This window comes from Lissotriton helveticus, chromosome 10 (genome assembly GCF_964261635.1).
Source record: "Lissotriton helveticus chromosome 10, aLisHel1.1, whole genome shotgun sequence".
Classification (NCBI taxonomy): domain Eukaryota; kingdom Metazoa; phylum Chordata; class Amphibia; order Caudata; family Salamandridae; genus Lissotriton; species Lissotriton helveticus.
In genome coordinates, this window is record NC_136071.1 from 1,178,648,642 (window position 1) to 1,178,676,446 (window position 27,805).

Below are 27,805 nucleotides of genomic sequence, written 5' to 3' on the forward strand. Positions count from 1 at the left end.
CCTAGCAATTATCTTTAAGGACTCCTATAAATGTCGACATCTACCCTAGTCTATCAACGACTGCGAAAGTATGTCGTTTTCGATTGAATTCTCATCCGTTGATACTCTCTCTGGCCTTCTGATTTATCGCCCTCCAGAAGCGCTAAAACAATTTGTCCCTAAATTTATCGATGCAGTTGCTGAATCCGCTCTGGCCATGGCAAATTTCACAGCACTAGAAGATTTTAATATACACTTAGATGATCAATCAGATCCCACAGCCAACTACCTCCTTTCAAGCCTTCGGGCGATAGACCTCCATCAAAAGGGCTTCCTTCCAATGCATGATAAAGGTCATCTCTTAGACCCTATTTTCAGCAACCTAGATAATCTGAGTACAGGGAATCCTATTTCCCTTCCTTGGTCGGACCACTTGCTAATTCCTTTATTTTGGGGTACGAGGTCCACTCCTCGCGACCAGGATCCTACGTTAGCCTGGGGCAGGAAATGGTCCAGACTCCCGCTGGCAAATTGGAAGTCCGCCTTAGAGGCCTCACAACCCTCTAAGGGAACCAACATCGATGCAGCAAACAATAACTTTAACAAGTGGATTCAGGACTCTCTCGATAAAGTTCTTCCTAAAACCATCATCCAAAAACAAAGTAGGAAAAGCATAGCCCCTTGGTTCTGTCCCGAACTCAGGGTTCTAAAACAATCCTGCCGGAAATTAGAAAGGGTCTGGAGACGAGACTTCTCACAGCCTAAGAAGGAAGCCTATACGAAAGCAGTCAAACTATACAAAACGGAAATTAAAGCTGCACAGGCCCTCTTCTATGATACTAAAATCAGGGCAGCTGCCAATTCTCCTAAGGAGATCTTTAGGATAGCGAAATCCCTGATTGCGCTGCCTCAGAAACCTCCACCGAGGGAAGGGGCCCTGATCCGCTGCAACAAATTAGCGGTGTTCTTCCAACAAAAGATTCTAGCCATCTATACAGGTTTCTCTCTTAGCCAGAGGAAATTGAGTCAACTGGTTCAGTTCCAGTCCCGTTGTTGGAACAATTTTGTCCTCTGGACGCAGACACATTAGATAAGTGTATAGGAAAGGTGTCCTCAGGTTCCCCGTCGGACCCTGCCCCTCCTCAACATCTGATGGCGGTCCTTCACTCTGTTCGCACAACAATTCTTGAGGTTCTAAACTCCTCTATTACATCAAGCTCAGTCCCTGTCCAATGGAAGTGTGCGAAGGTCAAGGCCTTATTGAAAAAGCCCAGCCTGGACCCACTAAACCTCTCCAACTGCCACCCAATTTCGCTTCTACCTTGGATGAGCAAATTGTTGGAGAAACATATTAATAACATCTTGGTTAACCATCTTGAATCCAATAACCTGTTGGATACCACACAGACCGGCTTCCGTCCTAACCACGGGACGGAGACCGCCCTGTTAATGGTAACAGAGGAGGCAAGGAAGCTGGTGGATGAGGGAGGGGTGGCTGGAATCATCCTCTTAGATCTCAGTGCAGCGTTTGATACGGTTAATCATAAGATCTTAGCCGACCGACTAAAAAATGTAGGTGTGAGAGGCGCTGCGCTGGCATGGTTCCTATCCTTCCTTACTGACAGTCACTTTCAGGTCTTTGAAGGAGACGCTGTTTCTTCCAGCTTGCCTCTTGGATGCGGGGTCCCACAGGGCTAGGCCTTAAGTCCGACGCTCTTTAATGTCTATATGAGGCCGCTGGCAGGTATCATCCGCCCATTCGGCATAAAGATCGTGAGCTATGCAGACGATACCCAGTTAGTGGTATCTTTATACCCCAATAAGGGCTCGTCCAGCACTCTGGCTCCCTGCCTTGAGGCAGTTGTTCCTCCCTCCGCCTTAATGGGGATAAGACAGAAATCCTGGTGTTGAGAAACCCTTCACCTACTATATCTGCCCCAACGTGGCCGCCATGCTTAGGGCCCCGCACCATCCCCAAAGCTCCAAATAAAGAGTTTAGGCATTTGGCTTCACAACGCCCCTAATTTTGGATATCGGGCCACTATGCTTTCATCAACCTGCTGAGATTGCTCCGAAAATCATTCCCCTCCTTCCATTTGAGGCTAGAAGGATTATGGTCCAGGCCCTCATATTGTCCCGGCTGGACTACGGAAACATTTTGTACTTGGGAGCACCTCAAGCTACATTAAATAAACTACAGGTAGTTCAGAACTGTGCAGCACGGATGCTCTTGCAGGTTCCACGGCGGCAATCAGCAAGGCCAGCCCTGCAACAGTTACACTGGCTACCCATCGCTGCCCGAATACAATTTAAGGCAATGTGCCTGGCCCATAAAGCCATGTGGAAAACCGGCCCATCCATCTTACACCCTTTACTAACACACTACCTGCCACCTAGGACTCTTCGTTCTGGTTCCCTGTATCTGGCCACCATCAAGAAAATAAGGAAGGTGAGATGGGATGGACGTTCTTTCTCCTTCACTGACGCTGGGTTGTGGAACTCCCTTCCCCAAGTTATGCGGGGGAACAACAACATGCTGACCTGTCGCAAGTGCCTAAAGACCCATCTGTTTAGAATGTTCCCTTAAAGGTTAGTTCGATGTTACTCTGCTTCCTTTGTTTAAGCGCTACGAGGCCTCCGGGTAGTCAGGCGCTATAGAAATACTTTTCATACTCGTACCCTGTAGAGTCTCCAGAGGTTTGTGCAGTCATTGGACAGGCAGCCGTGGAGCTGTAGGTGTTTGAGGTATCTCTGTCAGTAAGTAGTTCCCTTGTAGAGTCTCCAGAGGTTTGTGCAGTCATTGGACAGGCAGCCGTGGAGCTGTAGGTGTTTGAGGTATCTCTGTCAGTAAGTAGTTCCCTTGTAGAGTCTCCAGAGGTTTGTGCAGTCATTGGACAGGCAGCCGTGGAGCTGTAGGTGTTTGAGGTATCTCTGTCAGTAAGTAGTTCCCTTGTAGAGTCTCCAGAGGTTTGTGCAGTCATTGGACAGGCAGCCGTAGAGCTGTAGGTGTCAGTAAGTAGTTCCCCGCTAGAGTCTCCAGAGGCTTGTACGGTCATAGCCGCCATCTTTGAGAGACGCTGGTCTTTGACAAACAGCTCTGTTGCTCAGGGGATAGAAGAGTTAAATGCTCTGGCCATTGGCATAGCTAGGAAACCAGGGACCCTACAGTGAACAAGCACAATGGGGTCTCTATCCCTTGGCTTGTTACTGAGGTACAGCTAGAATTGTAATCCTCCTGAGCAGAGCCAAGATGGCAGTCCACCTGCCTGCAGAGTCCCACATGCAGTGCGTCTTCTGGCCAGTGGGCTTTCTTGCGACCTTTTGTTTATTCGCGATGTGCAGATTTTCTTTTGGGAGTTGGGGTCTATGCGATGTGTAGATTTTCTTTTGGGAGTTTGGGGTCTGTGCGATGTGTAGATTTTCGTTTGGGGTCTGTGCGATGTGCAGATTTTCTTTTGGGAGTTGGGGTCTATGCGATGTGTAGATTTTCTTTTGGGAGTTTGGGGTCTGTGCGATGTGTAGATTTTCGTTTGGGGTCTGTGCGATGTGTAGATTTTCTTTTGTGTGTTGGGGTCTGTGCGATGTGTAGATTTTCTTTTGGGAGATGGGGTCTGTGCGATGGGTAGATTTTCTTTTGGGAGATGGGGTCTGTGCGATTGGTAGATTTTCGTTTGGGGTCTGTGCGATGTGTAGATTTTCTTTTGGGAGATGGGGTCTGTGCGATTGGTAGATTTTCGTTTGGGGTCTGTGCGATGGGTAGATTTTCTTTTGGGAGATGGGGTCTGTGCGATTGGTAGATTTTCGTTTGGCATCTGTGCGATGTGTAGATTTTCTTTTGGGGGTTGGGGTCTGCGCGATGTGTAGATTTTCTTTTGGGAGATGGGGTCTGTGCGATTGGTAGATTTTCGTTTGGGGTCTGTGCGATGTGTAGATTTTCTTTTGGGAGATGGGGTCTGTGCGATTGGTAGATTTTCGTTTGGGGTCTGTGCGATGTGTAGATTTTCTTTTGGGAGATGGGGTCTGTGCGATTGGTAGATTTTCGTTTGGGGTCTGTGTGATGTGTAGATTTTCTTTTGGGAGATGGGGTCTGTGCGATGGGTTGATTTCCTTTTGGGAGTTGGGGTCTGTGCGATAGGTAGATTTTCTTTTGTGTGTTGGGGTCTGTGCGATGTGTAGATTTCTTTTGGGAGTTGGGGTCCGCGATGGTTTATTTTCGTTTAGGGTCTGCGATGTGTAGATTTTCTTTTGGGGGTTGGGGTCTGCGATGGGTAGATTTTCTTTTGGGAGTTGAGCTCTGTGTGATGTGTAGATTTTCTTTTGGGGGTTGGGGTCTGTGAGATGGGTAGATTTTCTTTTGGGGGTTAGAGGTCTGTGCGATGGGTAGATTTTCTTTTGTGTGTTGGGGTCTGTGCGATCAGTAGATTTTCTTTTGTGTGTTGGTCTGTGCGATGTGTAGATTTTCTTTTGGGAGATGGGGTCTGTGCGATGGGTAGATTTTCGTTTGGGGTCTGTGCGATGTGTAGATTTTCTTTTGGGAGATGGGGTCTGTGCGATTGGTAGATTTTCGTTTGGGGTCTGTGCGATGTGTAGATTTTCTTTTGGGAGTTGGGGTCTGCGATGGGTAGATTTTCTTTTGAGAGATGGGGTCTGTGCGATTGGTAGATTTTCGTTTGGGGTCTGTGCGATGGGTAGATTTTCTTTTGGGAGATGGGGTCTGTGCGATTGGTAGATTTTCGTTTGGGGTATGTGCGATGGGTAGATTTTCTTTTGGGAGTTGGGGTCTGTGCGATAGGTAGATTTTCTTTTGTGTGTTGGGGTCTGTGCGATGTGTAGATTTCTTTTGGGAGTTGGGGTCTGTGCGATGGGTAGATTTTCTTTTGTGTGTTGGGGTCTGTGCGATGTGTAGATTTCTTTTGGGAGTTGGGGTCTGCAATGGTTTATTTTCGTTTGGGGTCTGCAATGTGTAGATTTTCTTTTGGGGGTTGGGGTCTGTGTGATGTGTAGATTTTCTTTTGGGAGTTGAGCTCTGTGTGATGTGTAGATTTTCTTTTGGGGGTTGGGGTCTGTGCGATGGGTAGATTTTCTTTTGTGTGTTGGGGTCTGTGCGATGAGTAGATTTTCTTTTGGGAGATGGGGTCTGTGCGATGGGTAGATTTTCGTTTGGGGTCTGTGCGATGGGTAGATTTTCTTTTGGGAGATGGGGTCTGTGCGATGGGTAGATTTTCGTTTGGGGTCTGTGCGATGGGTAGATTTTCTTTTGGGAGTTGGGGTCTGTGCGATAGGTAGATTTTCGTTTGGGGTCTGTGCGATGTGTAGATTTTCTTTTGGGAGTTGATCTCTGCGATGGGTAGATTTTCTTTTGGGAGTTGGGGTCTGCGATGGGTAGATTTTCTTTTGGGAGATGGGGTCTGCGATGGGTAGATTTTCTTTTGGGAGATGGGGTCTGTGCGATGGGTAGATTTTCGTTTGGGGTCTGTGCGATGTGTAGATTTTCTTTTGGGAGATGGGGTCTGTGCGATGAGTAGATTTTCTTTTGTGTGTTGGGGTCTGTGCGATATGTAGATTTTCTTTTGGGAGATGGGGTCTGTGCGATGGGTAGATTTTCGTTTGGGGTCTGTGCGATGGGTAGATTTTCTTTTGGGAGTTGGGGTCTGTGCGATAGGTAGATTTTCGTTTGGGGTCTGTGCGATGTGTAGATTTTCTTTTGGGAGTTGGGGTCTGCGATGGGTAGATTTTCTTTTGGGAGATGGGGTCTGCGATGGGTAGATTTTCGTTTGGGGTCTGTGCGATGGGTAGATTTTCTTTTGTGTGTTGGGGTCTGTGCGATGTGTAGATTTCTTTTGGGAGTTGGGGTCTGCAATGGTTTATTTTCGTTTGGGGTCTGCGATGTGTAGATTTTCTTTTGGGAGTTGAGCTCTGTGTGATGTGTAGATTTTCTTTTGGGAGTTGAGCTCTGTGTGATGTGTAGATTTTCTTTTGGGAGTTGAGCTCTGTGTGATGTGTAGATTTTCTTTTGGGGGTTGGGGTCTGTGCGATGGGTAGATTTTCTTTTGTGTGTTGGGGTCTGTGCGATATGTAGATTTTCTTTTGGGAGATGGGGTCTGTGCGATATGTAGATTTTCGTTTGCGGTCTGTGCGATGTGTAGATTTTCTTTTGGGAGATGGGGTCTGTGCGATATGTAGATTTTCGTTTGGGGTCTGTGCGATGTGTAGATTTTCTTTTGGGAGTTGGGGTCTGTGATGGGTAGATTGTCGTTTGGGGTCTGTGCGATGTGTAGATTTTCTTTTGGGGTTTGGGGTCTGTGCGATGGGTAGATTTTCTTTTGGGGTTTGGGGTCTGTGCGATGTGTAGATTTTCGTTTGGGGTCTGTGCGATGTGTAGGTTTTCAGTGTGCTTCACTTCTCTTCCAGCTGAACCAAGACTTGTCGGCTCTAGGTCTGTATTTGATTCTACTCGGAGCCCCTTTCCCAGAGGACTGGTCTTGGAGTGGGAGAGGATGTGAGGTGTTTGGTGGCACCTTCATCCACGTTCATCCACAGATGCACATAGTTGTGCGCCTTGTGACCCTCGCTCCAAAATCATCCGTTCAGACCTCTTCCAATGGAAGTGGATGAAGTGTTTCCATTGGAGTTTGGCAAAAGGCGCAGCATTTTTTTAAAAATATCACTTTTGTTACTTTGCTTGGTTGCGAAGTTCCTAGAAGTATCAGGCCTTGTGTTGCAGGTACGAGTCTGGATCAATATTTGTTTTTCTAAGTGCATGAAAACATCTTTCTGGAAGCAGAACTTGGGAAATACTTTTATTTTATTAGACTTTTTTACAATGGCCTTCATTTTGACAAACCGCTGATATGCTCCGTGTGATGTTTCTGAGCCCGGTTTCCCTTTGCGCTTCCTAGTCGCAGTCTGCAGTAAGCTGTGGTGAGATCTGTGAAATCCCGGTCACCTGCCTGCGGCGACATCGGTGGTATCCCTGGCCCTTGCCTGCGGCGACATCCGTGGTATCCCTGGCCCTTGCCTGCGACATCTGTGGTATCCCTGGCCCTTGCCTGCGGCGACATCCGTGGTATCCCTGGCCCTTGCCTGCGGCGACATCCGTGGTATCCCTGGCCCTTGCCTGCGACATCAGTGGTCTCCCTGGCCCTTGCCTGCGACATCAGTGGTATCCCTGGCCCTTGCCTGCGACATCCGTGGTATCCCTGGCCCTTGCCTGCGGCGACATCCGTGGTATCCCTGGCCCTTGCCTGCGGCGACATCCGTGGTATCCCTGGCCCTTGCCTGCGACATCAGTGGTCTCCCTGGCCCTTGCCTGCGACATCAGTGGTATCCCTGGCCCTTGCCTGCGGCGACATCCGTGGTATCCCTGGCCCTTGCCTGCGGCGACATCCGTGGTATCCCTGGCCCTTGACTGCGGCGACATCCGTGGTATCCCTGGCCCTTGCCTGCGACATCAGTGGTATCCCTGGCCCTTGACTGCGGCGACATCAGTGGTATCCCTGGCCCTTGACTGCGGCAACAACAGTGGTATCCCTGGCCCTTGACTGCGGCAACGACGGTGGTATCCCTGGCGCTTGACTGCGGCAACGACGGTAGTATCCACAGATGCACATAGTTGTGCGCCTTGTGACCCTCGCTCCAAAATCATCCGTTCAGACCTCTTCCAATGGAAGTGGATGAAGTGTTTCCATTGGAGTTTGGCAAAAGGCGCAGCATTTTTTTAAAAATATCACTTTTGTTACTTTGCTTGGTTGCGAAGTTCCTAGAAGTATCAGGCCTTGTGTCGTCGCCACGAGTCTGTATCCCTGGCCCTGGACTGCGGCGACATCGGTGGTATCCCTGGCCCTTGCCTGCGGCGACATCCGTGGTATCCCTGGCCCTTGCCTGCGGCGACATCCGTGGTATCCCTGGCCCTTGCCTGCGGCGACATCAGTGGTATCCCTGGCCCTGGACTGCGGCGACATCGGTGGTATCCCTGGCCCTTGCCTGCGGCGACATCCGTGGTATCCCTGGCCCTTGCCTGCGGCGACATCCGTGGTATCCCTGGCCCTGGACTGCGGCGACATCGGTGGTATCCCTGGCCCTTGCCTGCGGCGACATCCGTGGTATCCCTGGCCCTTGCCTGCGGCGACATCCGTGGTATCCCTGGCCCTTGCCTGCGGCGACATCAGTGGTATCCCTGGCCCTTGCCTGCGGCGACATCGGTGGTATCCCTGGCCCTTGCCTGCGGCGACATCCGTGGTATCCCTGGCCCTTGCCTGCGGCGACATCCGTGGTATCCCTGGCCCTTGCCTGCGACATCAGTGGTCTCCCTGGCCCTTGCCTGCGACATCAGTGGTATCCCTGGCCCTTGCCTGCGACATCCGTGGTATCCCTTGCCTGCGGCGACATCCGTGGTATCCCTGGCCCTTGCCTCCGGCAACAACAGTGGTATCCCTGGCCCTTGCCTGCGGCGACATCCGTGGTATCCCTGGCCCTTGCCTGCGGCGACATTGGTACCCCTGGCCCTTGCCTGCGGCGACATCAGTGGTCTCCCTGGCCCTTGCCTGCGGCGACGACAGTGGTAGCCCTGGCCCTTGCCTGCGACATCAGTGGTATCCCTGGCCCTTGCCTGCGGCGACATCCGTGGTATCCCTGGCCCTTGCCTGCGGCGACATCCGTGGTATCCCTGGCCCTTGCCTGCGGCGACATCCGTGGTATCCCTGGCCCTTGACTGTGGCGACATCCGTGGTATCATCAGTGGTATCCCTGGCCCTTGCCTGCGACATCAGTGGTATCCCTGGCCCTTGACTGCGGCGACATCAGTGGTATCCCTGGCCCTTGACTGCGGCAACAACAGTGGTATCCCTGGCCCTTGACTGCGGCAACGACGGTGGTATCCCTGGCGCTTGACTGCGGCAACGACGGTAGTATACCTGGCGCTTGCCTGCGGCGACATCAGTGGTATCCCTGGCCCTTGCCTGCGACATCAGTGGTATCCCTCTCCCTTGCCTGCGGCGACATCCGTGGTATCCCTGGCCCTTGCCTGCGGCGACATCCGTGGTATCCCTGGCCCTTGACTGCGACATCAGTGGTATCCCTGGCCCTTGCCTGCGGCGACATCAGTGGTATCCCTGGCCCTTGCCTGCGGCGACATCAGTGGTATCCCTGGCCCTTGCCTGCGGCGACATCCGTGGTATCCCTGGCCCTTGCCTGCGGCGACATCCGTGGTATCCCTGGCCCTTGCCTGCGGCGACATCAGTGGTATCCCTGGCCCTTGCCTGCGGCGACAACAGTGGTATCCATGGCCCTTGCCTGCGGCGACATCAGTGGTCTCCCTGGCCCTTGCCTCCGGCAACAACAGTGGTACCCCTGGCCCTTGCCTGCGGCGACATCAGTGGTATCCCTGGCCCTTGGCTGCGGCGACATCCGTGGTATCCCTGGCCCTTGCCTGCGGCGACATCAGTGGTATCCCTGGCCCTTGCCTGCGACATCAGTGGTATCCCTGGCCCTGGACTGCGACATCAGTGGTATCCCTGGCCCTTGCCTGCGGCGACATTGGTGGTATCCCTGGCCCTTGCCTACGACATCAGTGGTATCCCTGGCCCTTGCCTGCGGCAACAACGGTGGTATCCCTGGCCCTTGCCTGCGGCGACAACAGTGGTATCCCTGGCCCTTGCATGCGGCGACAACAGTGGTATCCCTGGCCCTTGCCTGCGGCGACATCAGTGGTACCCCTGGCCCCTGCCTGCAGTGACAGCTGTGGTGTCCCGTGGGTTCCCATACCCTTGTCTGCGGTGACAGCTGTGGTGTCCCTGGGGGTTCCTTTGCCTGCACTGAGAGCTGCGGCGTCCCTGGGGGTTCCCTTGCCTGCAGTGACAGCTGTGTTTTCCCTGGGGGTTGCCTTGCCTGCGGTAACACCTGTGGTGTCCCTGGGGGTTCCCTTGTCTGCGGTGACAGCTGTGGTGTCCCTGTGGGTTCCCTTGTCTGCGGTGACAGCTGTGGTGTCCGTGGGGGTACCCTTGTCTGCAGTGACAGCTGTGGTGTCCCTGGGGGTTCCCTTGCCTGCAGTGACAGCTGTGGTGTCCCTGGGGGTTCCCTGGTCTGCAGTGACAGCTGTGGTGTCCCTGGGGGTTCCCATACCCTTGCCTGCGGTGACACCTGTGGTGTCCCTGGGGGTTCCCTTGCCTGCGGTGACACCTGTGGTGTCCCTGGGGGTTCCCTTGCCTGCGGTGACAGCTGTGGTTTCCCTAGACTCTCTCTGTAGTGACAGCTGTGGTGTCCCTGTGGGTTCCCATACCCTTGCCTGCGGTGACACCTGTGGTGTCCCTGGGGGTTCCCTTGCCTGCGGTGACAGCTGTGGTGTCCCTGGGGGTTCCCTTGCCTGCGGTGACAGCTGTGGTGTCCCTGGGGGTTCCTTTGCCTGCAGTGACCGCTGTGGTGTCCCTGGGGGTTCCCTTGCCTGCAGTGACAGCTGTGGTGTCCCTGGGGGTTCCCTTGCCTGCAGTGACAGCTGTGGTGTCCCTGGGGGTTCCCTTGCCTGCAGTGACAGCTGTGGTGTCCCTGGGGGTTCCCTTGCCTGCGGTGACAGCTGTGGTGTCCCTGGGGGTTCCCTTGCCTGCAGTGACAGCTGTGGTGTCCCTGGGGATTCCCTTGCCTGCAGTGACCGCTGTGGTGTCCCTGGGGATTCCCTTGCCTGCAGTGACCGCTGTGGTGTCCCCGGGGGTTCCCATACCCTTGCCTGCAGTGACAGCTGTGGTGTCCCGGGGGTTCCCATACCCTTGCCTGCAGTGACAGCTGTGGTGTCCCGGGGGTTCCCATACCCTTGCCTGCAGTGACACCTGTGGTGTCCCTGGGGGTTCCCTTGCCTGCGGTGACAGCTGTGGTTTCCCTAGACTCTCTGTAGTGACAGCTGTGGTGTCCCTGTGGGTTTCCATACCCTTGCCTGCAGTGACAGCTGTGGTGTCCCTGTGGGTTTCCTTGCCTGCAGTGACAGCTGTGGTGTCCCTGGGGGTTCCCTTGCCTGCGGTGACAGCTGTGGTGTCCCTGGGGGTTCCCATACCCTTGCCTGCAGTGACAGCTGTGGTGTCCCTGGGGGTACCCTTGCCTGCAGTGACAGCTGTGGTGTCCCTGGGGGTTCCATTTCCTGCAGTGACTGCTGTGGTGTCCCTGGGGGTTCCCTTGCCTGCAGTGACAGCTGTGGTGTCCCTGTGGTTTTCCATACCCTTGCCTGCAGTGACAGCTGTGGTGTCCCTGTGGGTTTCCATACCCTTGCCTGCAGTGACAGCTGAGGTGTCCCTGGGGGTTCCCTTGCCTGCAGTGACAGCTGTGGTGTCCCTGGGGGTTCCTTTGCCTGCAGTGACAGCTGTGGTGTCCCGAGGGGTTCCCATACCCTTGCCTGCAGTGACAGCTGTGGTGTCCCTGGGGGTTCCCATACCCTTGTTTGCAGTGACAGCTGTGGTGTCCCTGGGGGTTCCCATACCCTTGTTTGCAGTGACAGCTGTGGTGTCCCTGGGGGTTCCCACACCCTTGCCTGCAGTGACAGTTGTAGTTTTCCTGGGGGTTCCCTTGGCTGCAATGACAGCTGTGGTGTTCCTGGGGGTTCCCTTGCCTGCAGTGACAGCTGTGGTGTCCCTGGGGGTTCCTTTGCCTGCAGTGACAGCTGTGGTGTCCCTGGGGGTTCCTTTGCCTGCAGTGACAGCTGTGGTTTCCCTGAGGGTTCCCATACCCTTGTCTGCAGTGACCGCTGTGGTGTCCCTGGGGATTCCCTTGCCTGCAGTGACCGCTGTGGTTTTCCTGGGGGTTCCCTTACCTGCTGTGACAGCTGTGGTGTCCTTTGCCTACAGTGACAGCTGTGGTTTCCCTGGGGGTTCCCATACCCTTGCCTGCAGTGACAGCTGTGGTGTCCCTGGGGGTTCCCATACCCTTGCCTGCAGTGACAGCTGTGGTTTTCCTGGGGGTTCCCTTGCCTGCAGTGACAGCTGTGGTGTCCCGAGGGGTTCCCATACCCTTGCCTGCAGTGACAGCTGTGGTTTCCCTAGCCTCTCTGTAGTGACAGCTGTGGTGTCCCTGGGGTTCCCTGGTCTGCGGTGACAGCTGTGGCGTCCCTGGGGGTTCTCTGGTCTGCAGTGACAGCTGTGGTGTCCCTGGGGGTTCCATTGCCTGCAGTGACAGCTGTGGTGTCCGTGTGGTTCCCTTGCCTGTGGTGACAGCTGTGGTGTCCCTGGGGGTTCCCTTGCCTGCAGTGACAGCTGTGGTGTCCCTGGGGGTTCCTTTGCCTGCAGTGACAGCTGTGGTGTCCCTAGGGGTTCCCATACCCTTGCCTGCAGTGACAGCTGTGGTGTCCCTGGGGGTTCCCATACCCTTGCCTGCAGTGACAGCTGTGGTTTTCCTGGGGGTTCCCTTGCCTGCAGTGACAGCTGTGGTGTCCGTGGGGTTCCATTGCCTGCAGTGACAGCTGTGGTGTCCCTGGGGGTTCCCTTGCCTGCAGTGACAGCTGTGGTGTCCCTGGGGGTTCCTTTGCCTGCAGTGACAGCTGTGGTGTCCCTGGGGATTCCCATACCCTTGCCTGCAGTGACAGCTGTGGTTTTCCTGGGGGTTCCCTTGCCTGCAGTGACAGCTGTGGTTTCCCTGAGGGTTCCCTTGCCTGCAGTGACAGCTGTGGTGTCCCTGGGGGTTCCTTTGCCTGCAGTGACAGCTGTGGTGTCCCGAGGGGTTCCCATACCCTTGCCTGGAGTGACAGCTGTGGTTTCCCTAGCCTCTCTGTAGTGACAGCTGTGGTGTCCCTGGGGGTTCCCTTGCCTGCAGTGACCGCTGTGGTGTCCCTGGGGGTTCCCTTGCCTGCGGTGACAGCTGTGGTGTCCCTGGGGGTTCCCTTGCCTGCAGTGACAGCTGTGGTGTCCCTGGGGGTTCCCATACCCTTGCCTGCAGTGACAGCTGTGGTGTCCCTGGGGGTTCCCATACCCTTGCCTGCAGTGACAGCTGTGGTTTTCCTGGGGGTTCCCTTGCCTGCAGTGACAGCTTTGGTTTCCCTGAGGGTTCCCTTGCCTGCAGTGACAGCTGTGGTGTCCCTGGGGGTTCCTTTGCCTGCAGTGACAGCTGTGGTGTCCCGAGGGGTTCCCATACCCTTGCCTGGAGTGACAGCTGTGGTTTCCCTAGCCTCTCTGTAGTGACAGCTGTGGTGTCCCTGGGGGTTCCCTTGCCTGCAGTGACAGCTGTGGTATCCCTGGGGGTTCCCTGGACTGCAGTGACAGCTGTGGTGTCCGTGGGGTTCCCTTACCTGTGGTGACAGCTGTGGTGTCCCTGGGGGTTCCCTTGCCTGCAGTGACAGCTGTGGTGTCCGTGGGGGTTCCCTTGCCTGCAGTGACAGCTGTGGTGTCCGTGGGGGTTCCCTTGCCTGCAGTGACAGCTGTGGTGTCCGTGGGGGTTCCCTTGCCTGCAGTGACAGCTGTGGTGTCCCGGGGGTTCCCATACCCTTGCCTGCAGGGACAGCTGTGGTGTCCCTGGGGGTTCCATTGCCTGCAGTGACAGCTGTGGTGTCCGTGGGTGTCCCATACCCTTGCCTGCAGTGACAGCTGTGGTGTTCCTGGGGGTTCCCTTGCCTGCAGTGACAGCTGTGGTGTCCCTGGGGGTTCCTTTGCCTGCAGTGACCGCTGTTGTGTCCCGGGGGTTCCCATACCCTTGCCTGCAGTGACAGCTGTGGTGTCCCTGGGGTTTCCATTGCCTGCAGTGACAGCTGTGGTGTCCGTGGGGTTCCCATACCCTTGCCTGCAGTGACAGCTGTGGTGTCCCTGGGGTTTCCCTTGCCTGCAGTGACCGCTGTGGTGTCCCTGGGGGTTCCCTTGCCTGCAGTGAGAGCTGTGGTGTCCCTGTGAGTTTCCATACCCTTGCCTGCAGTGACAGCTGAGGTGTCCCTGGGGGTTCCCTTGCCTGCAGTGACAGCTGTGGTGTCCCTGGGGGTTCCTTTGCCTGCAGTGACAGCTGTGGTGTCCCGAGGGGTTCCCATACCCTTGCCTGCAGTGACAGCTGTGGTGTCCCTGGGGGTTCCCATACCCTTGTTTGTAGTGACAGCTGTGGTGTCCCTGGGGGTTCCCACACCCTTGCCTGCAGTGACAGTTGTAGTTTTCCTGGGGGTTCCCTTGGCTGCAATGACAGCTGTGGTGTTCCTGGGGGTTCCCTTGCCTGCAGTGACAGCTGTGGTGTCCCTGGGGGTTCCTTTGCCTGCAGTGACAGCTGTGGTGTCCCTGGGGGTTCCTTTGCCTGCAGTGACAGCTGTGGTTTCCCTGAGGGTTCCCATACCCTTGTCTGCAGTGACCGCTGTGGTGTCCCTGGGGATTCCCTTGCCTGCAGTGACCGCTGTGGTTTTCCTGGGGGTTCCCTTACCTGCTGTGACAGCTGTGGTGTCCTTTGCCTACAGTGACAGCTGTGGTTTCCCTGGGGGTTCCCATACCCTTGCCTGCAGTGACAGCTGTGGTGTCCCTGGGGGTTCCCATACCCTTGCCTGCAGTGACAGCTGTGGTTTTCCTGGGGGTTCCCTTGCCTGCAGTGACAGCTGTGGTGTCCCGAGGGGTTCCCATACCCTTGCCTGCAGTGACAGCTGTGGTTTCCCTAGCCTCTCTGTAGTGACAGCTGTGGTGTCCCTGGGGTTCCCTGGTCTGCGGTGACAGCTGTGGCGTCCCTGGGGGTTCTCTGGTCTGCAGTGACAGCTGTGGTGTCCCTGGGGGTTCCATTGCCTGCAGTGACAGCTGTGGTGTCCGTGGGGTTCCCTTGCCTGTGGTGACAGCTGTGGTGTCCCTGGGGGTTCCCTTGCCTGCAGTGACAGCTGTGGTGTCCCTGGGGGTTCCTTTGCCTGCAGTGACAGCTGTGGTGTCCCTAGGGGTTCCCATACCCTTGCCTGCAGTGACAGCTGTGGTGTCCCTGGGGGTTCCCATACCCTTGCCTGCAGTGACAGCTGTGGTTTTCCTGGGGGTTCCCTTGCCTGCAGTGACAGCTGTGGTGTCCGTGGGGTTCCATTGCCTGCAGTGACAGCTGTGGTGTCCCTGGGGGTTCCCTTGCCTGCAGTGACAGCTGTGGTGTCCCTGGGGGTTCCTTTGCCTGCAGTGACAGCTGTGGTGTCCCTGGGGATTCCCATACCCTTGCCTGCAGTGACAGCTGTGGTTTTCCTGGGGGTTCCCTTGCCTGCAGTGACAGCTGTGGTTTCCCTGAGGGTTCCCTTGCCTGCAGTGACAGCTGTGGTGTCCCTGGGGGTTCCTTTGCCTGCAGTGACAGCTGTGGTGTCCCGAGGGGTTCCCATACCCTTGCCTGGAGTGACAGCTGTGGTTTCCCTAGCCTCTCTGTAGTGACAGCTGTGGTGTCCCTGGGGGTTCCCTTGCCTGCAGTGACCGCTGTGGTGTCCCTGGGGGTTCCCTTGCCTGCGGTGACAGCTGTGGTGTCCCTGGGGGTTCCCTTGCCTGCAGTGACAGCTGTGGTGTCCCTGGGGGTTCCCATACCCTTGCCTGCAGTGACAGCTGTGGTTTTCCTGGGGGTTCCCTTGCCTGCAGTGACAGCTTTGGTTTCCCTGAGGGTTCCCTTGCCTGCAGTGACAGCTGTGGTGTCCCTGGGGGTTCCTTTGCCTGCAGTGACAGCTGTGGTGTCCCGAGGGGTTCCCATACCCTTGCCTGGAGTGACAGCTGTGGTTTCCCTAGCCTCTCTGTAGTGACAGCTGTGGTGTCCCTGGGGGTTCCCTTGCCTGCAGTGACAGCTGTGGTATCCCTGGGGGTTCCCTGGACTGCAGTGACAGCTGTGGTGTCCGTGGGGTTCCCTTACCTGTGGTGACAGCTGTGGTGTCCCTGGGGGTTCCCTTGCCTGCAGTGACAGCTGTGGTGTCCGTGGGGGTTCCCTTGCCTGCAGTGACAGCTGTGGTGTCCGTGGGGGTTCCCTTGCCTGCAGTGACAGCTGTGGTGTCCGTGGGGGTTCCCTTGCCTGCAGTGACAGCTGTGGTGTCCCGGGGGTTCCCATACCCTTGCCTGCAGGGACAGCTGTGGTGTCCCTGGGGGTTCCATTGCCTGCAGTGACAGCTGTGGTGTCCGTGGGTGTCCCATACCCTTGCCTGCAGTGACAGCTGTGGTGTTCCTGGGGGTTCCCTTGCCTGCAGTGACAGCTGTGGTGTCCCTGGGGGTTCCTTTGCCTGCAGTGACCGCTGTTGTGTCCCGGGGGTTCCCATACCCTTGCCTGCAGTGACAGCTGTGGTGTCCCTGGGGTTTCCATTGCCTGCAGTGACAGCTGTGGTGTCCGTGGGGTTCCCATACCCTTGCCTGCAGTGACAGCTGTGGTGTCCCTGGGGGTTCCCTTGCCTGCAGTGACCGCTGTGGTGTCCCTGGGGGTTCCCTTGCCTGCAGTGAGAGCTGTGGTGTCCGTGGGGGTTCCCTTGCCTGCAGTGACAGCTGTGGTGTCCCTGGGGGTTCCCTTGCCTGCAGTGACAGCTGTGGTGTCCCTGGGGGTTCCTTTGCCTGCAGTGACCGCTGTGGTGTCCGTGGGGTTCCCTTGCCTGTGGTGACAGCTGTGGTGTCCGTGGGGGTTCCCTTGCCTGCAGTGACAGCTTTGGTGTCCGTGGGGGTTCCCTTGCCTGCAGTGACAGCTGTGGTGTCCGTGGGGGTTCCCTTACCTGCTGTGACAGCTGCGGTGTCCCTGTGGGTTCCCTTGCCTGCAGTGACCACTGTGGTGTCCCTGGGGGTTCCCTTGCCTGCGGTGACAGCTGTGGTGTCCCTGGGGGTTCCCTGGCCTGCAGTAACACCTGTAGTGTCCCTGGGGATTCCCTTGCCTGCAGTGACAGCTGTGGTGTCCCCGGGGGTTCCTTTGCCTGCAGTGACAGCTGTGGTTTCCCTAGCCTCTCTGCAGTGACAGCTGATGTGTCCCTGGGGGTTCCCTTGTCTGCAGTGACAGCTGTGGTGTCCCTGGGGGTTCACATACCCTTGTGTGCAGTGACAGCTGTGGTGTCCCTGGGGGTTCCCTTGCCTGCAGTGACAGCTGTGGTGTCCCGGGGGTTCCCATACCCTTGCCTGCAGTGACAGATGTGGTGTCCCTGGGGGTTGCCTTGCCTGCGGTGACAGCTGTGGTTTCCCTAGACTCTCTCTGTAGTGACAGCGGTGGTGTCCCTGTGGGTTCCCATACCCTTGCCTGCAGTGACAGCTGAGGTGTCCCTGGGGGTTCCCTTGCCTGCACTTAGAGCTGCGGCGTCCCTGGGGGTTCCCTTGCCTGCAGTGACCGCTGTGGTGTCCCTGGGGGTTCCCTTGCCTGCAGTGACCGCTGTGGTGTCCCTGGGGGTTCCCTTGCCTGCAGTGACAGCTGTGGTGTCCCTGAGGGTTCCCTTGCCTGTGGTGACAGCTTTGGTGTCCCTGGGGGTTCCCTTGTCTGCAGTGACAGCTGTGGTGTCCCTGGGGGTTCCTTTGCCTGCAGTGACCGCTGTGGTGTCCCTGGGGGTTCCCTTGCCTGCAGTGACCGCTGTGGTGTCCCTGGGGGTTCCCTAGCCTGCAGTGACCGCTGTGGTGTCCCTGGGGGTTACCTTGCCTGCAGTGACCGCTGTGGTGTCCCTGGGGGTTCCCTTGCCTGCAGTGACCGCTGTGGTGTCCCTGGGGGTTCCCTTTCCTGCAGTGACAGCTGTGGTGTCCCTGGGGGTTCCCTTGCCTGCAGTGACAGCTGTGGTGTCCCTGGGGGTTCCCTTGCCTGCAGTGACAGCTGTGGTGTCCCTGGGGGTTCCCTTGCCTGCAGTGACAGCTGTGGTGTCCCTGGGGGTTCCCTTGCCTGCAGTGACAGCTGTGGTGTCCCTGGGGGTTCCCTTGCCTGCAGTGACAGCTGTGGTGTCCCTGGGGGTTCCCATACCCTTGTCTGCAGTGACAGCTGTGGTGTCCCTGGGGGTTCCCTTGCCTGCAGTGACAGCTGTGGTGTCCCTGGGGGTTCCCATACCCTTGTCTGCAGTGATAGCTGTGGTGTCCCTGGGGGTTCCTTTGCCTGCAGTGACAGCTGTGGTGTCCCTGGGGGTTCCTTTGCCTGCAGTGACAGCTGTGGTGTCCCTGGGGGTTCCCTTGCCCGCAGTGACAGCTGTGGTGTCCCTGGGGGTTCCCTTGTCTGCAGTGATAGCTGTGGTGTCCCTGGGGGTTCCCATACCCTTGCCTGCAGTGATAGCTGTGGTGTCCCTGGCGGTTCCATTGCCTGCAGTGACAGCTGTGGTGTCCCTGGGGGTTCCCTTGCCCGCAGTGACAGCTGCGGCGTCCCTGGGGGTTCCATTGCCTGCAGTGACCGCTGTGGTGTCCCTGGGGGTTCCATTGCCTGCAGTGACCGCTGTGGTGTCCCTGGGGGTTCCCTTGCCTGCAGTGACAGCTGTGGTGTCCCTGGGGGTTCCTTTGCCTGCAGTGACAGCTGTGGTGTCCCTGGGGGTTCCCTTTCCTGCAGTGACCGCTGTGGTGTCCCTGGGGGTTCCCTTGCCTGCAGTGAGAGCTGTGGTGTCCCTGGGGGTTCCCATACCCTTGCCTGCAGGGACAGCTGTGGTGTCCCTGGGGGTTCCATTGCCTGCAGTGACAGCTGTGGTGTCCGTGGGGTTCCCATACCCTTGTCTGCAGTGATAGCTGTGGTGTCCCTGGGGGTTCCCATACCCTTGCCTGCAGTGACAGCTGTGGTGTCCCTGGGGGTTCCCATACCCTTGTCTGCAGTGACAGCTGTGGTGTCCCTGGGGGTTCCCTTGCCTGCAGTGACAGCTGTGGTGTCCCTGGGGGTTCCCATACCCTTGTCTGCAGTGATAGCTGTGGTGTCCCTGGGGGTTCCTTTGCCTGCAGTGACAGCTGTGGTGTCCCTGGGGGTTCCCTTGCCCGCAGTGACAGCTGTGGTGTCCCTGGGGGTTCCCTTGCCTGCAGTGACAGCTGTGGTGTCCCTGGGGGTTCCCATACCCTTGTCTGCAGTGATAGCTGTGGTGTCCCTGGGGGTTCTTTTGCCTGCAGTGACAGCTGTGGTGTCCCTGGGGGTTCCCTTGCCCGCAGTGACAGCTGTGGTGTCCCTGGGGGTTCCCTTGTCTGCAGTGATAGCTGTGGTGTCCCTGGGGGTTCCCATACCCTTGCCTGCAGTGATAGCTGTGGTGTCCCTGGCGGTTCCATTGCCTGCAGTGACAGCTGTGGTGTCCCTGGGGGTTCCCTTGCCCGCAGTGACAGCTGCGGCGTCCCTGGGGGTTCCATTGCCTGCAGTGACCGCTGTGGTGTCCCTGGGGGTTCCATTGCCTGCAGTGACCGCTGTGGTGTCCCTGGGGGTTCCCTTGCCTGCAGTGACAGCTGTGGTGTCCCTGGGGGTTCCTTTGCCTGCAGTGACAGCTGTGGTGTCCCTGGGGGTTCCCTTGCCTGCAGTGACCGCTGTGGTGTCCCTGGGGGTTCCCTTGCCTGCAGTGAGAGCTGTGGTGTCCCTGGGGGTTCCCATACCCTTGCCTGCAGTGACCGCTGTGGTGTCCCTGGGGGTTCCCTTGCCTGCAGTGAGAGCTGTGGTGTCCCTGGGGGTTCCCATACCCTTGCCTGCAGTGACCGCTGTGGTGTCCCTGGGGGTTCCCTTGCCTGCAGTGAGAGCTGGGGGTTCCCTTGCCTGCAGTGACACCTGTGGTGTCCCTGGGGGTTCGTTCGCCTGCAGTGACAGCTGTGGTGTCCCTGGGGGTTCCCTTGCCCGCAGTGACAGCTGTGGTGTCCTTGGGGGTTCCTTCGCCTGCAGTGACAGCTGTGGTGTCCCTGGCGGTTCCCTTGCCTGCAGTGACAGCTGTGGTGTCCCTGGGGGTTCCCATACCCTTGTCTGCAGTGATAGCTGTGGTGTCCCTGTGGGTTCCCTTGCCTGCAGTGACAGCTGTGGTGTCCCTGGGGGTTCCTTTGCCTGCAGTGACAGCTGTGGTGTCCCGGGGGTTCCCATACCCTTGCCTGCAGGGACAGCTGTGGTGTCCCTGGGGGTTCCATTGCCTGCAGTGACAGCTGTGGTGTCCCTGGGGGTTCCCATACCCTTGTCTGCAGTGATAGCTGTGGTGTCCCTGGGGGTTCCCTTGCCTGCAGTGACCGCTGTGGTGTCCCTGGGGGTTCCCTTGCCTGCAGTGACAGCTGTGGTGTCCCTGGGGGTTCCCTTGCCTGCAGTGACAGCTGTGGTGTCCCTGGGGGTTCCTTTGCCTGCAGTCACCGCTGTGGTGTCCCTGGGGGGTTCCCTTGCCTGCAGTGACCGCTGTGGTGTCCCTGGGGTTCCCTTGCCTGCAGTGACCGCTGTGGTGTCCCTGGGGGTTCCCTTGCCTGCAGTGACAGCTGTGGTGTCCCTGGGGGTTCCCATAACCTTGTCTGCAGTGATAGCTGTGGTGTCCCTGTGGGTTCCCTTGCCTGCAGTGACAGCTGTGGTGTCCCTGGGGTTCCTTTGCCTGCAGTGACAGCTGTGGTGTCCCTGGGGGTTCCTTTGCCTGCAGTGACAGCTGTGGTGTCCGTGGGGTTCCCTTGTCTGCAGTGACAGCTGTGGTGTCCCTGGGGGTTCCCTTGCCTGCAGTGACAGCTGTGGTGTCCCTGGGGGTTCCCTTGCCTGCACTGACAGCTGTGGTGTCCCTGGGGGTTCCCATACCCTTGTCTGCAGTGACAGCTGTGGTGTCCCTGGGGGTTCCTTTGCCTGCAGTGACAGCTGTGGTGTCCCTGGGGGTTCCCTTGCCTGCAGTGACAGCTGTGGTGTCCCTGGGGGTTCCTTTGCCTGCAGTGACCGCTGTGGTGTCCCTGGGGGTTCCCTTGTCTGCAGTGATAGCTGTGGTGTCCCTGGGGGTTCCCATACCCTTGTCTGCAGCTATAGCTGTGGTGTCCCTGGGGGTTCCCATACCCTTGTCTGCAGTGACAGCTGTGGTGTCCCTGGGGGTTCCCTTGCCTGCAGTGACCGCTGTGGTGTCCCTGGGGGTTCCCATACCCTTGTCTGCAGTGACAGCTGTGGTGTCCCTGGGGGTTCCCTTGCCTGCAGTGACCGCTGTGGTGTCCCTGGGGGTTCCCATACCCTTGTCTGCAGTGACAGCTGTGGTGTCCCTGGGGGTTCCCATACCCTTGTCTGCAGTGATAGCTGTGGTGTCCCTGGGGGTTCCCTTGCCTGCAGTGACCGCTGTGGTGTCCCTGGGGGTTCCCATACCCTTGTCTGCAGTGACCGCTGTGGTGTCCCTGGGGGTTCCCATACCCTTGCCTGCAGTGACCGCTGTGGTGTCCCTGGGGGTTCCCATACTCGTGACAGCTGTGGTGTCCCTGGGGGTTCCCTTGCCTGCAGTGACAGCTGTGGTGTCCCTGGGGGTTCCCTTGCCTGCAGTGACAGCTGTGGTGTCCCTGGGGGTTCCCTTGCCTGCACTGACAGCTGTGGTGTCCCTGGGGGTTCCCATACCCTTGTCTGCAGTGACAGCTGTGGTGTCCCTGGGGGTTCCTTTGCCTGCAGTGACAGCTGTGGTGTCCCTGGGGGTTCCTTTGCCTGCAGTGACCGCTGTGGTGTCCCTGGGGGTTCCCATACCCTTGTCTGCAGTGATAGCTGTGGTGTCCCTGGGGGTTCCCATACCCTTGTCTGCAGTGACAGCTGTGGTGTCCCTGGGGGTTCCCATACTCGTGACAGCTGTGGTGTCCCTGGGGGTTCCCTTGCCTGCAGTGACCGCTGTGGTGTCCCTGGGGGTTCCCATACCCTTGTCTGCAGTGACAGCTGTGGTGTCCCTGGGGGTTCCCTTGCCTGCAGTGACCGCTGTGGTGTCCCTGGGGGTTCCCATACCCTTGCCTGCAGTGATAGCTGTGGTGTCCCTGGGGGTTCCCTTGCCTGCACTGACAGCTGTGGTGTCCCTGGGGGTTCCCATACCCTTGCCTGCAGTGATAGCTGTGGTGTCCCTGGGGGTTCCCTTGCCCGCAGTGACAGCTGTGGTGTCCCTTTGGGTTCCCTTGCCTGCAGTGACAGCTGTGGTGTCCCTGGGGGTTCCTTTGCCCGCAGTGACCGCTGTGGTGTCCCTGGGGGTTCCTTTGCCTGCAGTGACAGCTGTGGTGTCCCTGGGGGTTCCCATACCCTTGCCTGCAGTGACAGCTGTGGTGTCCCTAGGGGTTCCCATACCCTTGCCTGCAGTGACAGCTGTGGTGTCCCTGGGGTTCCTTTGCCTGCAGTGACCGCTGTGGTGTCCCTGGGGGTTCCCTTGCCTGCACTGACAGCTGTGGTGTCCCTGGGGGTTCCCTTGCCCGCAGTGACAGCTGTGGTGTCCCTGGGGGTTCCCTTGCCCGCAGTGACAGCTGTGGTGTCCCTGGGGGTTCCCTTGCCCGCAGTGACAGCTGTGGTGTCCCTGGGGGTTCCCTTGCCTGCAGTGACAGCTGTGGTGTCCCTGGGGGTTCCCTTGCCCGCAGTGACAGCTGTGGTGTCCCTGGGGGTTCCCATACCCTTGTCTGCAGTGAGAGCTGTGGTGTCCCTGGGGGTTCCCTTGCCTGCAGTGACAGCTGTGGTGTCCCTGGGGGTTCCCTTGCCTGCAGTGACAGCTGTGGTGTCCCTGGGGGTTCCTTTGCCTGCAGTGACAGCTGTGGTGTCCCTGGGGGTTCCTTTGCCTGCAGTGACAGCTGTGGTGTCCCTGGGGGTTCCCTTGCCTGCAGTGACAGCTGTGGTGTCCCTGGGGGTTCCTTTGCCTGCAGTGACAGCGGTGGTGTCCCTGGGGGTTCCCTTGCCTGCGGTGACAGCTGTGGTGTCCCTGGGGGTTCCTTTGCCTGCAGTGACAGCTGTGGTGACCCTGGGGGTTCCACCTTGGAAGCTGCACCTTCTGCTGGGGTTCCTGGTCGTGAGGCCGAGTCCATGGCATTGCATCGGTGCCTGCTCCTGCCTGCAGTGCTGAGCCGAGGGACTGCAAAGGCCACCTATGGGCCACCTGGAGCACTGGCATGGTTCAAGACGGAGTCTGCCGTCAGTATTCCTATTATTAATGTATTTAATGCCCGGCAGCAAGGACCCTGGGAAGCAAAGCTTCCGAGTGAATCCTACGTTCGTGTCAGAGCGACACCTGTTTTCAAGGGGTTGCCTCGACGGGCAGGCTTTCCTCTCCGCACACATGGTAACAGGCACCCTTTCGGATGATAACAGACGCAGGGTATGGGGCGCATTCCTCTCCGCACACAGGGTAACAGGCACCCTTTCGGATGATGATCGAGACGCAGGATATGGTGCGCTTTCCTCTATGCACACAGGGTAACAGGCACCTTTTCTGGTGATGACCGAGACGCAGGGTATGGTGCGCTTTCCTCTATGCACACAGGGTAACAGGCACCTTTTCTGGTGATGACCGAGACGCAGGGTCTGGTGCGTTTTCCTCTCTGCACACAGGGTAACAGGCACCCTTTCGGATGATAACAGACGCAGGGTATGGTGCGCTTTCCTCTATGCACACAGGGTAACAGGCACCTTTTCTGGTGATGACCGAGACGCAGGGTATGGTGCGCTTTCCTCTATGCACACAGGGTAACAGGCACCTTTTCTGGTGATGACCGAGACGCAGGGTATGGTGCGCTTTCCTCTCCGCACACAGGGTAACTGGCACTCTTTCGGATGATTACCGAGACGCAGGGTATGGTGCGCTTTCCTCTCCGCACACAGGGTAACAGGCACCCTTTCTGATGATGACCGAGACGCAGGGTCTGGTGCGTTTTCCTCTCCGCACACAGGGTAACTGGCACTCTTTCTGATGATGACCGAGACGCAGGGTCTGGTGCGTTTTCCTCTCCGCACACAGGGTAACTGGCACTCTTTCTGATGATGACCGAGACGCAGGGTATGGTGCGCTTTCCTCTCCGCACACAGGGTAACAGGCACCCTTTCTGATGATGACCGAGACGCAGGGTATGGTGCGTTTTCCTCTCCGCACACAGGGTAACTGGCACTCTTTCTGATGATGACCGAGACGCAGGGTATGGTGCGCTTTCCTCTCCGCACACAGGGTAACTGGCACTCTTTCTGATGATGACCGAGACGCAGGGTATGGTGCGCTTTCCTCTCCGCACACAGGGTAACAGGCACCCTTTCTGATGATGACCGAGACGCAGGGTCTGGTGCGTTTTCCTCTCCGCACACAGGGTAACAGGCACCCTTTCTGATGATGACCGAGACGCAGGGTCTGGTGCGTTTTCCTCTCCGCACACAGGGTAACAGGCACCCTTTCTGATGATGACCGAGACGCAGGGTCTGGTGCGTTTTCCTCTCCGCACACAGGGTAACTGGCACCCTTTCTGATGATGACCGAGACGCAGGGTCTGGTGCGTTTTCCTCTCCGCACACAGGGTAACTGGCACTCTTTCTGATGATGACCGAGACGCAGGGTATGGTGCGCTTTCCTCTCCGCACACAGGGTAACAGGCACCCTTTCTGATGATGACCGAGACGCAGGGTCTGGTGCGTTTTCCTCTCCGCACACAGGGTAACAGGCACCCTTTCTGATGATGACCGAGACGCAGGGTCTGGTGCGTTTTCCTCTCCGCACACAGGGTAACTGGCACTCTTTCGGATGATTACCGAGACGCAGGGTCTGGTGCGTTTTCCTCTCCGCACACAGGGTAACTGGCACCCTCGGACCCTCTCTGGCTGGGCACTCCCGCTCTGGCTGGGAACACCCTCAGATCCTCGGGGCGCGCCCCCCTTGCAGGCGGGTTACCCCAGTCCCGGCGTCTCCGCAGCGCGCAGGGTTCTCTGCGGCCTCCGGTGCAGGGATGCTGGCACCCCTAGGGGCCCTCTCTGGCTGGGCACCCCTCAGCCCCGGCGCCTCCGCAGAGCGCAGGGTTGCCCTCGGCCTCCAGGGCAGGGATGCTGGGCAGAGCTGCTGACTCGTCCCCCGCCGCAGAGCCGCTTGCACAGCGCCGCCCGCCGCCCCTTCCCCGCCCCCTCCCCGCCCCCTGCACTGCCGGAGCTCAGGCGGATCTGCTGCCAGGCTCTCCGTGCTGCAGAGTGCGCAGTGCGCCGCCGGCTCCGGGACCCACACGGCGCCTCCGCGGACCCTCCGCTGCCCTGGGCACCGTCCGGCCCCGGCTGCCAGCCTCTCCGATCCGCACTGCGCCCGGTGCCCTGCCACCCTCCTGCCCCGGGCTGCCAGCCTCTCCGATCCGCGCTGCGCCCGGTGCCCTGCGCTCCCGCCTCGGAGGGTCTGTCCCCAGCTCCCCTCCGCCGCAGCCGCTCCAAAGAGAGCCGGCCCCGGGCGCATCCTGCCCGCACCGCAGCGCTCCTCGCTTGCCTTCAGGAGCAGGGTGCCAGCCTCGCTTGCCTTCAGGAGCAGGGTGCCAGCCTCGCTTGCCTTCAGAAGCAGGGTGCCAGCCCGCGTCTCCCCGAGGTTGGAGAAGTGATCCGGCATCCTGTACATCTGAAGCCCGGTGAAGAAAACCGCAGCTTCTGGAGGCGAGGACAGGCTGGCATCTCCTACAGGGGGGCGCTAGCCTGCACCTGGAGAACTAGTCTGCATCTTGTGGAGGCGAGAGGGAGGCTGGCATCTCCTGCGGGGGCATTGGGGCGCTAGCCTGCATCTGGAGGACCAGTCTGCATCCTCTGGAGGCGAGAGGACAGGCTGGCATCTCCTTCAGGGGCATTGGGGCGCTAGTCTGCATCTGGAGGACTAACTTCTATCTTCTGGCGGGAGAACTCTCTCTTCTGGAGGAGGACGAGTGGACGTGTGACTTGGAGAAATGTCCTGCGTCTTCTGTCGGTGAGGAGATCTGTCCTGGAAGAGGGAGAACGAGCCTGTACCTCGGATAAGTGTCCTGTGTGTTCTGCAGAGAGCGAGCGAGCCTTCATCCTTCCTGCGGGAGGAGCGCCTGCGCCTTGTGATCTAGGAGAATGGATCCTGGCCCCTGCTCTTCCCGTGGATGAGTGGGCATCTTTCCCTTGGTGGTGGGGCCTGTGAAGCCACGGGGGTGCTCTCTGGCCCACCTGCTCTGCTGCTGGCCTTCGCCCTCCTCTCCCCGTCTGGATACGTCTTCTACCTCCATCGCCGACGCTGGGACCCTCTGCAGCTCTTCAGGTCGCAGTTTACACTTTGCACCAAGCGCCGGTGGGCTTGTTTTCGACCAGGGGGCGATCCTGAGCTGGCCTTCACCCTGCGCCCCCTGGCCTCTGCCTTCACAGCCTCACCGAGACCCCCTGAGCTGCCCTTGAATGGTGACCGATGCTGAGCTCGCACTAAAGGGGTTTGACGACCACCAGTGGGTACTGTTCACCATCACCACCACTGACTGAGCACCATCCGTGAATGCCAAGCATGGCTTCCCCAGCGCGGAACTGCACTTTCACCCTCCTGCCCGGCCACTGATCCTCCCCAGCACATGAAAACGCCTCGTTGGTTTCTCGCTGCCGCCCGCAGGCGCTAGGCGCTGTCTTTGGAGTTGCCACGGGGCTCGAGTCACCTGTGCCTCGTAAATTGCTTCTGGTCGGAGGTCGAAAGGAGCAGCGTGCACTCAATTTGGCGCCCTAAAAATAGCGTCTGGAGACAAAAGCGGCCCTGAAGTGAGCGTTAATTTTAGCCGGGTGCAGGGGAGGTCGCCGTGAGGCCCGCGGTGAGTGCCTGGAGCCTCCCTCGTGGTGCCCTCCCTGGAGAAGGCTGGCACCGCTGCCTGTGCCACGGCCACGGGCCTGGAAGTCGCGCGCCCTCCTGAGGTGACCGCGGCTGCCCCCGGCCAGCGATGAGCGGCGGTGAGGCCCGCGAATGAGCCGCGTGTGCATCGTGGTGCTGGAGGATGTGGAAGAGGACGACCCCTCCGCAGCCCTCGCGCCCAGGCCGCCCCGGGAGGGCGTGTGCCACCGCCGCCCCCCGCCGCCCCTGGCGGGAGACTTGATGGTAAGGGGTGCGCAGCGCAGGTGGGGCGCTCAGCAGGGTCTGTGCCAGGTGTGTGAAGAGCAGGCTGAGCAGGGTCTGTGCCAGGTGTGTGAAAAGCAGGCTGGCATGGTCTGTGCTGGTGTGTGAAAAGCAGGCTGGCATGGTCTGTGCCAGGTGTGTGAAAAGCAGGCTGGCATGGTCTGTGCCAGGTGTGTGAAAAGCAGGCTGGCATGGTCTGTGCCAGGTGTGTGAAAAGCAGGCTGGCATGGTCTGTGCTGGTGTGTGAAAAACAGGCTGGCATGGTCTGTGCCAGGTGTGTGAAAAGCAGGCTGGCATGGTCTGTGCCAGGTGTGTGAAAAGCAGGCTGGCATGGTCTGTGCCGGTGTGTGAAAAGCAGGCTGGCATGGTCTGTACCAGGTGTGTGAAAAGCAGGCTGGCATGGTCTGTGCTGGTGTGTGAAAAGCAGGCTGGCATGGTCTGTGCCAGGTGTGTGAAAAGCAGGCTGGCATGGTCTGTGCCAGGTGTGTGAAAAGCAGGCTGGCATGGTCTGTGCCAGGTGTGTGAAAAGCAGGCTGGCATGGTCTGTGCCAGGTGTGTGAAAAGCAGGCTGGCATGGTCTGTGCCAGGTGTGTGAAGAGCAGGCTGGCATGTTCTGTGCCAGGTGTGTGAAGAGCAGGCTGGCATGGTCTGTGCCAGGTGTGTGAAAAGCAGGCTGGCATGTTCTCTGCCAGGTGTGTGAAGAGCAGGCTGAGCAGGGTCTGTGCCAGGTGTGTGAAGAGCAGGCTGAGCAGGGTCTGTGCCAGGTGTGTGAAGAGCAGGCTGAGCAGGGTCTGTGCCAGGTGTGTGAAGAGCAGGCTGAGCAGGGTCTGTGCCACGTGTGTGAAGAGCACGGTCTGTGCCAGGTGTGTGAAAAGCAGGCTGGGCAAGGTCTGTGCCATGTGTGTGAAAAGCAGGCTGGGCAGGGTCTGTGCCACGTGTGTGAAAAGCAGGCTGGCATGGTCTGTGCTGGTGTGTGAAAAGCAGGCTGGCGTGGTCTGTGCCAGGTGTGTGAAAAGCAGGCTG

The 27,805-nt window shown here is 58.4% G+C and overlaps 1 protein-coding gene across 2 annotated transcripts in view; it reads left to right on the forward strand.

The window, feature by feature from the left end:
• Nucleotides 1-27,805, forward strand: part of ANKRD28 (ankyrin repeat domain 28) — a 549,582-nt gene that overhangs the window by 113,677 nt on the left and 408,100 nt on the right. The window contains exon 1 of one of the 2 annotated variants that reach the window (XM_078664028.1): nt 26,558-26,764. The exons of the other annotated variant lie outside the window; for it this stretch is intronic. Within the exon in view, the coding sequence (XP_078520154.1) occupies nt 26,633-26,764 (132 nt within the window). The 5' untranslated portion in view covers nt 26,558-26,632. Of the gene's footprint in view, nt 1-26,557; nt 26,765-27,805 lie in introns of those variants that run through there. 2 annotated transcript variants of the gene reach the window in all.